Below are 12,506 nucleotides of genomic sequence, written 5' to 3'. Positions count from 1 at the left end.
CATCTGGGCCCATTTGACGGCTGAAAGCAAGCCCTCATTTCCACGGTTGGGCTCCGGCTCCCTATAGGAACCTTCTGGCAAATCCTTCTGTGAGGCGAAGCAACGCTTTCCAGCATCCAATTTCTCCCTTGGGGCGGGGGTTTGAGGAGCACGCCCCTGCTGTCACTCTCCCGGCTGAGGCCTCCCTGCAGATGCCCAGGTGACATCCAGGTGGCATCCAAGTGTGTGGCTCACCAGGCCCGCCGCCTCCTCTCAGTGCCTCAGCCACATGCGGTCTGTCAGCACAGACGAAGCCCATGCCAGAAGCCGAGAGTCTTTTAAAACTGTGGTTCCCCGCACAGCTCCTGGGAGGACCCAGGAGCTGCCATCTGGGCAGAGGGCAGGCCCCCCGTGCGGGCCTCCCCAGCTGGAGTGGGCCCAGCTGCTGAGAGCTTTTCATTAGCGCTAATGGACCCAGATTAGCCAGGCACTTGCCCTGTGTGCATCCGTAGGGCAGGTTTTCATAAACAGCTTCTTGAACGTGGCGGCTCCTTACTGACTTCCTATAGTAATTGAATATTTTCTCCTTCTAGGACAAGCTGGGCCAATAAAAGAATATACAAGAGGCCCTCTGGCTGGGAGATTCTGTCCTGCTGACGCCCAAAGAACTGCCCAGGTGACAAGTCAGCAGTTGGCGCCCCCTCTCTCCCTGTGTACCTCTGCCCTCTCCCCTGACACTGCCCTGCCTCGTCCTCAGTTCTTTCTCAGTCTGTCTGTCTCAACCCACGTCACTTCCTGCTGTCTGTCTTTCTCCGTCTTTCCCTCTCTTCCTGACCTTTGTTTCTCTGATTCGTGAGATCTGCACTGTTCTCTGTCACCTGGGCATCTGCAGGGAGGCCTCAGCCGGGAGAGTGACAGCAGGGGCGTGTTCCTCAAACCCCCGCCCCAAGGGAGAAATTGGATGCTGGAAAGCGTTGCTTCGCCTCACTGGGTGAGACCTATGAATTGAGGACCCACTGTGTGCCAGGCACTGCTCAGGACTCAAGGAATAAGGCAGTGAACAAAACAAGTCCCCGCCTTTATGAAGCATGCGTTCTAACAAGGGAAGAGACGTGCTACCAACATAAACAAGCACAAGACCGAGCCTGGAGTGTATTCCCAGGGCCCTGACCTGGCCTTCAAGACCAGGGTGCTCGGCTCACATCCATCACTAACTGGTTTGCTGACTTGGCCGCACCCCCTTTCCATTTCTCAGCCTGTTTTCTCATTTCCAAAGCGAGGGGGCCCTACCTGCTTATGACCGAGAACTTCTGTTACGGAAAATGCTGGTGTCATAAATTACACGAGCACCAGCTTCTAAACCGCCGGTGACACAATCAGTAGTGTCAGAGAGAAGTTTCCCTTAAATCCCCTTAAAGCTCTGAACCACTGGGTTTCGTTGTATGAGGAATAGTCGCTTGCATCTGGGGGTCACATTGTACGATGAAACACCTGTCTGTGAGCCCAGAGCCGTCACTTGGCCAGGTGAGGGGACACCATGACAGGCACCACGACAGGAGCCTTGAGACCATGAGATCCAGGGCAGCAGCCCCCACCCCCCCCCAATGCTCACCCTGGGTCAGACCCCTGCGTGGAACCTCAGCACCTAGCCGGCTCCCCTACACGCTCTCCCCGAGCACGGGGGGAGTTGAACTCACGTGAAGTCGACTCTGCCTGCAATGTTGACTCCCACATTTCATCCCTCTGGGCCCCAAGATTTAAAGGATTTTATCTACCAAACAGTGCTGCCTTTACCAAGTCATTTCCTAAGCATACATTCGAGTTTCTCCTGCATTTTTTGTACTGCAAAGTCATATATACGTGGGGGTGAGAGCTTCTGAACAACCCAAGAAATAGGGTCCCCAGCCTGGGGTGATTTAATTGCCCCCCAAACCCAAGATACTTGCCCCTTGAGCCAGCTGGTGGTGAGCGAGTGGATGATTTCTGAGGTGTTCTTTGAATCCTGAAAATAGCTTTAGGAGATTGCCAGTCTCAGGGAACCCAGTTTGAGAACCACTCTTCCCACTCAGAAATCCTCCGCATCAGAGTCCTCCCCTCTCTCCTGACGCGGGGAACTTGGCCAGTGTATTGGTGTCCGAGAGAGTAGGGGAGAGGAGCCGCCTCACGGCGGGGCCACAGGGAGGGAAGAGGGACGGAGCCACCGTGTGCCAGGTGTGACGTGAGGTGCCCTGCATCTAGTCCCATTCGATCTTCAGCCCACACTTTTTCCTGAGGTCAGCATTTCTGGCCCCATTTTGCAGACGTGAAAGCAGAGGCCCAGGGAAACTGTGTGTTTGTCCGAGGTCATGAGGCTGGAAAGTGGAGGGGCCAGGCGCCCCTCCAGGTCCCTGTCAACTCCAGGGATTGGGCAAACCCCGGTGGGCCTTTCACCCCGGGCCCAGGGAGGGCGTATCATTTCCCTTCAGCAGAGAGACCTCCATTTCTCCTTCATAAGTGCCTTTGAGCATCATTTCTGAGAAACAGGACCTCATAGTCTCAAGATTCTTCTCAGCCCACCTTCCAGAGACTGACTATGTCCCCACCCTCCTTAGAGGTAAATTAGGGAACTGGGCTGTGATTCACTTAACTTCCAAAGGGCTCTGTGAGTGAGTGGCGCTCTCAGTCAGATCCAGGCAGGGATTGGGGGGGTCCCCTGGTCTGTCCCTCTTGTCTGGCCGATTGGCTAAGGAGGTGTGTCCCACACTCAGAAACGCCTGGTGGCAGGTGGAGTGGGCTGGCGTCAGTCTTGTGACTTCAGCCTGGCGGTGGATGATGGCCCAGAAGGCTGATCGCCCTGAACAGGGAGAAATGAGGTAGCAGTGGAGGTATGAAGACAGGCCTGCATTGTGGAGGAGGATGGGTGAATGGGGTGAGGGAATTTGCACTTATCGAAAATGATGATGAAGAGTTGTGGCTCCAGATGAAGACAGACGTGGGTTCAAATCCTGGCTGAGGCACTTCTGTGCTGTGTGACCTTGAATGAGTGATGGCACCTCTCTGAGCCCCAATTCCCTGGCCTGATAAGTGGAGATAAAGTTACCTCTACCCTGGAGCTTTATGAGGATTGAGATTGTGCATGTTCCTTGGCCCGTGGTAAGAATTTAAGATCTGCCAACAGTTACTAGCTGTTGCTAGAGCTGCCACGTGCCAAGCCCTGCGCTCCCTATTTTCCATGCATTATGAGGAAAGCATTATTTTTATACTAATTTTAAAGACAAGGAAACTCAGATGCATGCAGTTTAGGAACTTGCCCCCAGCCACCAGCGAAGCCTAGCAGGGCTGGGATTCGATCCTTGGTCAGGAACCAACGCCCTCTCTCCACTCACACCCCTCGCCCTGGAGCTGGGATTGGGCCTCTGGATCTCCATCTGCCCTCTAGCTCCCATCATCTATTTTTCTACCTGCTTCACCTTTGAGGTTGTCAGAGGCTCTTCTTCCCAGAGACACGCTCCTTTTTTTTTTTTTTTAAACTTTTTTTTTTTTTTAAGATTTTATTTATTTATTTGAGACAGAGAGAATGAGAGACAGAGAGCATGAGAGGGAAGAGGGTCAGAGGGAGAAGCAGACTCCCTGCCGAGCAGGGAGCCCGATGCGGGACTCGATCCCGGGACTCCAGGATCATGACCTGAGCCGAAGGCAGTCGCTTAACCAACTGAGCCACCCAGGCGCCCGAGACACGCTCCTTTTACTGCATTTGGCCAGGAGTCCAGCACGCCACAAGCTACCCATTAGATGTAATCGGTAACGAACGTGGTACGTAATAAATACAGGTAGCCCGTTTATGAGCTGCGGTATTTATTATGCCCCTTAATTGCTACAAAGCCAAAGCCAGCTGAAGCCAGATCCTGCCCTGGAGAGCAGCTTTGCCTGGGTGGGCCGAGGAGGGGGCCGCTAGAGCCTGGCCTCTCGCAGACTTCCAGCATCTTAGTGGGGCAGTCCCTTCTGCCCTCCAAAGGCCCATCTGCTTCAAGCCTGATGGAAGGAACTGACAAGTCATCAAACTGCTCCATCATTTTGCAGAAGAAGATGCTGAGGCCAGAGAGAGGAAGTGACTCACAGGGCAGGAGACTCAGGCTCTGGACTCCCAGTCCAGTGCTCCTTCTGCCCTTCTCTCTACCTGAAAGCTGCCCCCGGACCAGGTGGAGCACAGGATCTGGGGTGGGCTGAGAAGCATGCTTATAAGCCCTGGGATGTTGGGCAGGTCGCTTCCCTTCCCTGAGCCTCAGTGTCCCTATCTGTACAATGGGCAGTGCTTCCCTCTTCATGGGGTCATTGAAAGGGCACATGGGGTCATTGAAAGAGGGCTTCGTGGAGGTGGCATGTGGCTGGCAAGGAGTCAGTGCTGAATAAATATTCTTTCCTGTCCTCGTCCCCATTTCCAAAGGGCGCCGAGTCTCAGCAGACATGTGGAGTTGAGTCGGCCTGGTACCAAAAGGAGAGGGGGCCGGAGTGCAGCGCCTAGGGTTCAGGCCACTGTCCTGGGGTCCTGAGCTCAGGGCGCACAGCGGCCCAGGGAGGCCCGTACACCTGCCGGGTTGGCGTGGCCATGGGAAGGGCTGTCCACCCCGCTCCAGGCCAGTGTAGTCACTGACTTCTCACCACAGTGCATGATGTGGGCCCTCAATGCCCGTTCTTGCAGACGAGGAAACTGAGGCTCCCAGAGGTTGGGTCATTTAGCAAAGACATAGCGGTAGAAAGATGAAGAGCCAGGATTGGAGCCCAGGTGTGTTCGACTCCAGAGCCTGTTCTCAGAACCACTGTGTTTAGATGCAGGTGAGATGCTGCTTCTAGAAGGCTAGAGGTAGAGGAGGGGTGTGGCTGGTAGGTGGGCATGGAGATGGCATCCTGGGGAGCTGCCCCGGAGGCAGAGAGCCCGGGCTGAGGGCTGATGGAGGAGACAGAGATGACCCACGGCTAAGGGTGAGGGTCAAGATCGTCAAGAATGGGTGGGCACTGGCGTGGACCAATCAGAAGGCAGGCTGGCTAAACAGCTGGCTGGTCAGACCTGGGGGTCCCCACCGAATCTCAGCCCTCCCACTGCCCACTGGGAGGTTGGGTCCCAGGACAAAGGAAGGGACAGGTCCTCCTGATGCTGCCTATCCGGGGCAGCTCTAGGCTCTCCGGCCTCAAGAAGATCTGGAGACAAAGGCAGGCACATGGGGCATCAGAAGGAGTCATGTGGGGCCTGTCCTCACTCTGGAGAGGGCACAGCAGAGAGAGGAAAGGAGGAGGTTGGGAGCCCCTCTGCTTGTGTGGATCCTCAAGCCCCCTCTTTTTAACTGCTGGGGGTGCAGAGGACACAAAGACGCGATGCACGCAAAGCCCTTAGCCTCGAGCCAGGCTTCCTGCCCGTGCTGTTTAATTAACGTTTGCTAGGTGGTGGGGCTTTATGCAGTCCAGACCACGTACCAATCCCTGCTCTGTCCCCGGAGGAGGGCACAGCTGCCATCCCACGCCTCCGGGAGCTCACCAGAACACTGGCTGATGACGTAATCCTACACAGTGTGGGGGAGGCGGGGGTGGAGATCAGCAGTGGCCATGGGAGCCCTTGGGAAGGCAGGGACAGGATGGGGGGTGTCGGGGATAGAGGTGATGCCTTGAGGGATGAACAGGAATTAAGCGGGAAGGGAGGAGGTAGAAAGGCAGTCCGAGCAGAAGGGATCAAGTCACCAAGTGAGCTCCGGGGACTGTCCTTTGATGTCGATGGGGCAGAAGCGTACCAAAAGGTGGTCGTGGGAGTCTTGGAGGCCCTTGCAGTCCACGGTTAAGGGGTGGCTGGTCTCCTGTAGAGGCCAGGTGGTTAGCAGGGGCCTGATGTGGCTGGATGTGCCTTGTGGAAAGGCCCCTGTGGGGGCACTGGCTGGAAGGGGAGTGGCTGGAGGTAGGGAGACCCCAGGCCAGGGCTGAGGCCACATCTGGGTGAGAGAGGAGGAGGCCGGGAGTGGGACTGAGGCTGGAGGCACTTGAAGGATCCCTGAGACGGAGTGGATGGTGTCACCAGATTCTAGCTTTGGAGGCAGATGACATTTCATAAACTCAGGCCACAGCTCAGTGAAGGAAAGAAGAGTCACACACACACACACACACACACACACACACACACACACTCTCTCTCTCTCTCTCTCTCTCTCTCTCCTTTGTTCTTCCAAATTAGACTGCCTGGGTTCAAATCTCGGCCTCACCACTCACCAGCTGCAACCTCAGGCAAGTCGCCTAGCCTTTCTCTGCCTCAGTTTCCTTCTCTAGAAAATTGGGATGATGATTGTACTTATCTCATAGGTTTTTTGAGTTAATACATGTCTAGTGCCGAGGATGGAGCCCTGCACCTACTAAATGCTCAATGTTATTATTCCCAGGGGTGGCGACCAGCCAGGTGACCCCAGGAACCCTGTGTTCCCCTTCTCCTCTCACCCAATCTAACAAAAGCGCCTTCGGAAGGACAAAGGCTTTGAGCCTGGAGCCCTCGGTTCAAGTTCACTCCCTGATTTTCTTTTGGAGTGGCTTTGTATTCATCACTGTGTGGTCTGATGCTTTGGTTTCTGCCACCCAATAAAATAAGAAAGCGCATCTGGCTTGGGTACTCTGTGCCCTGCCTGGGTGTCCCCTGCTCAATCAGCCAAGCCGAGCAGCCAGCAGGAGCCAGGCCATGTAAGGAGGGAAGCCCTCGGGCCCCAGGGCCCTTGGCTGCCTGACCCAGCACCTTCCTCATGGACTCCCAGATGCCCGAGTGGTGCCATGGCCACTGCCCAGCGCCAAGGTCAATGCTTGGCACACTAGCAAAAACCACAAGAAGAGGAGATGAGAGGCACCAGCCTTTCCTGCACGCCCTTCCCCAGCAGCGGGTTCTGCCTGTGCTTTTCTCCCCATGGATTCAAATGCACTTTTAAAAACCCTCTAGCCTTGACCAAAATGCCGCGCAGGGCTGGTCCTGTCATCTCCAAGTGGAATGAGCCAGGAGTGCGGGAGGCGAGCATAGCCCTGGGGTGGGGATGGCGCAGATTTGCTGAGTGCCCACCGTGTACCAGGCACAGTGCATGGACTTTGGTGTTAGATCTTAGCATTGCTTCCTACACGCTCTGTGGCCCTGGGCAAATCCCTTAATCTCTCTGATAATCACTTACGCCTTGCCACAAACTGAGCCCAACTCTCTCCCGAGGGAGGATGGGAAACCGTGGAAAGTAACCAAGCACCAGCTTCCCTACATTCGACCACGTCCAACACATACTCCCAGGACCCTTTGCACCACGTCCTGTCACGGAAGCGCAGACCACCTGCTGGGGTCACCTGGAGAGGGACTCAGGCCAGGCTGAGCTGCAGCCGTGGCCCTTACCAGCTGGGGGAGGTTGGCCAGGCTATTTTCATCGTGAGCCTGGTTTCCTCACCTGTCCCATGGACCTCTGACCCCTGCCCCAAGTCGCTCCCTGGGCCGTCATGAAGAAAGTATGGCAATACTGACTACTGAATATGGACGTGACCATGTGCTTGAGGTCTGACTCGTGAGAGCAGATGCTGCTGTCTGTTTCCCCTGGGGATGCAGAAGGGCTGCATCTTGTTGGCTTCAAGCCCCAGTTCTTGGCACCCAGTCAATACACAGTAAATGTTGGCCGAACAGAATTGTATGCAGAGACTCGCTACCAGGGGCATACTTTTAGGCAGAGACGGGGAAGGCTCCTTAGGTAGGTGGGATGCCATAGGTCTCACTATGGAGGTAGTCAGGGCGTGGGGAGGGTTTGGCCTTGGGAAGGGGGCTTGGGCCCCTAGGTAGGTGCCCGCCCCCCCTTTCCCCTGTGACACTCGTCCACTGGCACCATGGAATAGCCCTGGGCTGTCCTACAAGCAGGAGGGCGTGTGGGGCGGCAGGAAGTTTGTGAGGCCCAGATTCTGATCCTGCTTCATGACCTTGGCAAGTTCCTGAAGGCTCTGAGCCTGGGTGGCTCGTCTGCCCAATGGAAGGCTCACCTCTGCAATCAAGCCCTGTCTCGAGGCAGCCCTGCTGAACACTTGCCACCTGCTGGACGTCGTTCTAAGCACGTTACTGCATTATTTCCGTGAATCCTCACAATACGGCTGGGAGGAAGCTTCTGTTTTTAATCTCCTTTCTCAGGTTGGAAAGAGCAAGATTCAGAGAGGTAGAGTGATTTGCCCAAGGCCACACAGCAAACGAACGGTAGAACTGGGCTTGAACCCAGGCAGGTTTGCTTCCCCGAGTTCTCACTCCTCACTCTGGCCCCACGAGGTAAAAAGCTACCTCCGAGAGAGGTAATTGTTACCGGTCTCCCTCTTCCTCCACCAACCGGGCTGCAAGGGCAGGGCTGACCACGGGGAAGCCCCACAGGGGAGGGGCAAGGGTTCGTTCTAGGTGGGGTCCCCCAGCAGGGAAACTGAGGGGCTTGCTGTCTTGTAGGTAGAACACCATGGAAGGCGACTGTCTCAGCTGCATGAAGTATCTGATGTTTGTTTTCAATTTCTTCATATTTGTAAGTATTGCTGGAGCGTGCCTGGGATCTCCCTAGGCCTCTGCTGGGTGGGCAGAACAGACCGTGGCTGAGAAATAGTCACACCGGGCTGAGTCCTGGGGGCAGGACAGGGGCCAGTGCCAGAAGCAAATCTCCCCAGCCAGCCAGAATTTCCCAGACGAGAGGCCGCCGATGGTGCCCGCCCCACTCCACAGAGCCCGTGGTCACAGGGGAGATGTTTTGTACAAAGGGTAGGGGCCTTCATCCTGGCTGCTGCCTTGGGATCCGACCCCTGGTGGAGGGTGGGAGAGAAGGAGGGGAAGGAGAAGAGGGCAGCCCAGACAGCCCCACTCAACCCTGAGCCCCAGCGCAGTTGCACGCCTCCGAGCTGGCTGGGCTGAGCTGCTGTGACCACCTGATGTAATCTGAACCCTCTCAGGGGCTGGCAGCACCCTGGGCTCAAAGCCGGCTCTGCATCTTACCCGCTGTGTGATCAGAAACACATTTCACCTCTCTGAACCTCAGTATCTTCATCCCTTCATTACCTACCTCAACAGGTTTTTTGAAAACTAAGCAAGATTGGTTTATTAGGAAGTGCCTGGAATGTGGCCACACTGGCTAGCTTAGCTCCAGCCGCATTCAGCCTGTGGATTCTGTACTTGAAAGCACAGAGGCCCTGAGCGCTCAGGTGGCCAACTCCAGTGTCCCCACCTGCAATGGGGCTATGTCCCCTTGGGCAGCTCAGTCTGAGCCCTTGAAGCAGCCTTCAGCACACAATTGTTGAACCCCAAAACCTTAAGAGCAATGAGGAGGGAGGTAGCTTTTACCAGAGCTTTTGTAAGGGACAGAGGGGAAAGGCAGTGTCCAGCACAGGGTGACCATGGGCACTCTGTCATCAGCAGTCCCTGTTGGCCTTCCCTTTCTCTCCGACCAATGCTGGGTCCTTCCGGCCTCTCCGCCGCTCCTCTGCCCCTACCCCTGTACCTAAGAATATTACCCGCTGAGCCTGCTCCGAGCCCCAAGCCGTGCAGTTCTGCCCACCAGCTTACAGACCCCTCTCAGACACCCAAAGCTCACCAGTTTGCTCTCAGCCGCAGCCTGGCATTGCTGGCTCGTGCCTCTGGGGGACCTCGGGGGACCTCTGGTCCCCCACTGCACAGGGATTTCAGACACTTCACCCCAGTCAAAATCTGGATGAGGCCAAACTGTTTTGTTCTTCTCCCCACCTGATCTGCTTCCAGTCCTTGTCTGTCCCCAAGGAAAATGGAACGGATATTTTCTGAAACTTGCTAAGCATATTCCTATCCACTCTGTCCTTTCTTCCTTGGGGCCACCTTGGTGGGGGAGTGTGTGTGGAATTTGTATCTTCTTTTACCCATGAGGAAGCGAAGGCTCAGAGAGGTTAAGCCACTTACCCAAGGTCACACAGCTGACAAGCGGCACAGCCCTTTCTCTGGACTAAGCTGCCTTTCTCCAAAATGAGTAAGGCACAGAGAGATGGGCCGTGGACATGACGACATAAACAAGAAGGCTTTCGCGGAGCCGGTGTGAGAGTGGTGAGCCCACGCTGATGAGAACTCCTGTTGAGGACAAAGTGGACGGCTTGTGTCCACGTTCTCCCGGCCCCAAGCATGGTACAGGCCTCAGAACGTGTGCCGTGGCCTCGGTGAGTGTCAGAGAAGCCTGGGATCCAGCCCTGGCTCTGCCGTGAACTTGCTGTGTGACCTTCAGCAAGTCATGGCCCCCTCTGGGGCTCAGTGTGGAAGCAGAGGGTTGGACTAGTGACCTCATTATCCTGCAGGTCCGACATTTAAGGAGACCATAAAAATGGCCGATAAACTCCCCAGGACATGGTCCCCAGCAGCCCACGATGGGGCGTGGATCGGAGGTTGGGTGTAGAGGATGCCCTTGAGGTCTGGGTAGCCAGAAAAATGCAAAACCGTGAAAAACATTGCTTGGACACTGGTTTGTGCAGCAAATAGGGTTTCTGCCCAGTTCTGTGGGGCTCCCCGGGGCTCCCCGGTTCCACCGTGGGGCCTGACTCAGGGGAGACGGTGTGTGTGTGTGGAGCGTCTAACCCCCCTGTCTGCCTCTTTCTTCTCCCCGCTCCTGACCGACCCTGAGAGCAGCTGGGTGGGGCCTGCCTGCTGGGCATCGGCATCTGGGTCATGGTGGACCCCACCGGCTTCCGGGAGATCGTGGCCGCCAACCCCCTGCTTATCACGGGCGCCTACATCCTCCTGGCCATGGGCGGCCTGCTTTTTCTGCTCGGCTTCCTGGGCTGCTGTGGGGCCGTCCGTGAGAACAAGTGTCTGCTGCTGTTTGTGAGTAGCCCCACCCCCACCCCACCTGTGGGTGCCCCCGGGGGCAGTGGGCAGGCCTGGGTTTCAGGTGCACCCTGCTCTGTCCCCTAACTAATGATGTGACTTTGGTCTGGTTTCTTAGCCTCCCTGAGCTTTGGCATCTTGGCTTGTTAAACAAGGGGCAGCTTAGCTGGAGGTTGGCACCAAATGAGGCCACCAGTGGATGCTCTGTTTCTCTGACCTTCCGTATTCCCGTGGGCTGGGTCCTTTGGGCCTCTGCCTATGTTCCTGGACTTGGTGGGTGGGTCTCCCACCCCAGTGAGGTCCTGTGGGCGCCCAGGGCTTGGAGAGCTTCCAGCTGGAGCCCAGTCGCGCTACAGGGCCAGGTGAAGACAGCCCTGCTTAGGGAAGAGTGTGTGTGGATGGGTCAACGTGCAGGTGCTCCTCGTGGGTGAGTGGGTGGAGGGGTCGGGAGTCGAGCAATCCCGGACGCGTGGGCGGGTCAGCAGGAGGACTGTCTTGCAGTGCGTCGGCTCCTGTGGCTGTGGGAGGGAGAGATCTGGCACCATGCCTCCTCCCCAGATTAGAACAGGCCGTACGGCCTCCGTTCGTGTCACAGTGAGATTCCCCACATCCCAGACAGGAAGGGAAATCAGCTGTGAAATGTGTGACCCGGGAGCCGGGGTCCCTTTTGGCCTTCAGCAGCCTGCACACTGCGAACCTTGCATTTGAGGAGAAACAAAGAAACCTGCGGGCGCCCCCTGGCGGAAAGCCCTCTACAGTGCCAGCCGGGGCGACGCAGGCTTGGGAGCCCACGGGTACTTTAAAAGGAGCTGGGATGTGGGTCCCAGGTCACGCCAACCCCTCTTTTCCCCACTTCGCCTCAGCCCCCCGGGGTCTCATCTCTGAAGCCAAGACAGGAGGCCAGGCCGGGGCGCTGCGCTGGGAGCAGGCTGGGGGCCTTGAGAGTCCTCCCCACAAACCGGCAGCCTCTGAGCCTGCCACTGGATGGGTACATGGTCCCTGTGGAGAAAACCAAGACCTAGGGACCAGCTGAGATTCGCCCCAGTCCACCGAGGGAGAGCTGAGCTCCCTTAGAACCTTAAAGTACCCCTTCCACCCCTCTCTTCCGCCACCTTCTCCTTCCTCCCTTTTCTCTCCATTAGTCTCGAGATCTAGGAGACCTACCTACGTTCATCCCTTTCTTTTCTTGTTTTCTCTGCCTCCATCTCTCTGCCTCTTATCTCCTGCTTTCTATTCCTGCTGCCTCTCCTTATCCTTCTCCTGAGCTCTCCTAGTCTCTGCTCCTCTCTCCCTACTTTCCCTGTGTCCTCTCCCCTCCTCCTTCTCCCTCTCCTCTCATCCCTCCCCTCTCCTCCCCTCTCTGAAGCCCAGCACCTATTAGCCTGAGGTCTCAGTGCAAGTCACAGGCAGGGGACTCTTGGACCCAGGCCCCCTATGTCTCAGACCAGGGCTAGTCAAGAGGCTCCTAACCTAAAATGGACTCACATGTCTGAAATTCACCTAAAATTATGTGCAAAATATTACATTAGGGCCTAGTGTGTGTGTGTGTGTGTTGTGTGTGTTGTGTGTGTGTTGTGTGTGTTGTGTGTGTGTTGTGTGTGTTGTGTGTGTGTTGTGTATTGTGTGTGTTGTGTGTGTGTTGTGTGTGTTGTGTGTTGTGTGTGTGTTGTGTATTGTGTGTGTGTTGTGTGTATGTGTGTTGTGT

The 12,506-nt window shown here is 56.1% G+C and overlaps 1 protein-coding gene across 1 annotated transcript in view; it reads left to right on the top strand.

Annotated features, from left to right (window-relative positions):
• The first annotated feature begins 599 nt into the window (after positions 1-599).
• The window catches only part of TSPAN18 (tetraspanin 18), a 26,658-nt gene continuing 14,751 nt past the window's right edge, over positions 600-12,506 (top strand). Inside the window, exons 1-3 of the mRNA XM_021685391.1 lie at positions 600-655; positions 8,423-8,495; positions 10,604-10,798. Of these exons, the coding sequence (XP_021541066.1) occupies positions 8,433-8,495; positions 10,604-10,798 (258 nt within the window). The 5' untranslated portion in view covers positions 600-655; positions 8,423-8,432. The remainder of the gene's footprint in view (positions 656-8,422; positions 8,496-10,603; positions 10,799-12,506) is intronic.

The sequence above is a fragment of the Neomonachus schauinslandi genome, chromosome 11 (assembly GCF_002201575.2).
Source record: "Neomonachus schauinslandi chromosome 11, ASM220157v2, whole genome shotgun sequence".
Taxonomy (NCBI): Eukaryota; Metazoa; Chordata; class Mammalia; order Carnivora; family Phocidae; genus Neomonachus; species Neomonachus schauinslandi.
The sequence above is the reverse complement of the archived record's forward strand: the minus strand, read 5'-3'. Positions and strand labels throughout refer to the sequence as shown.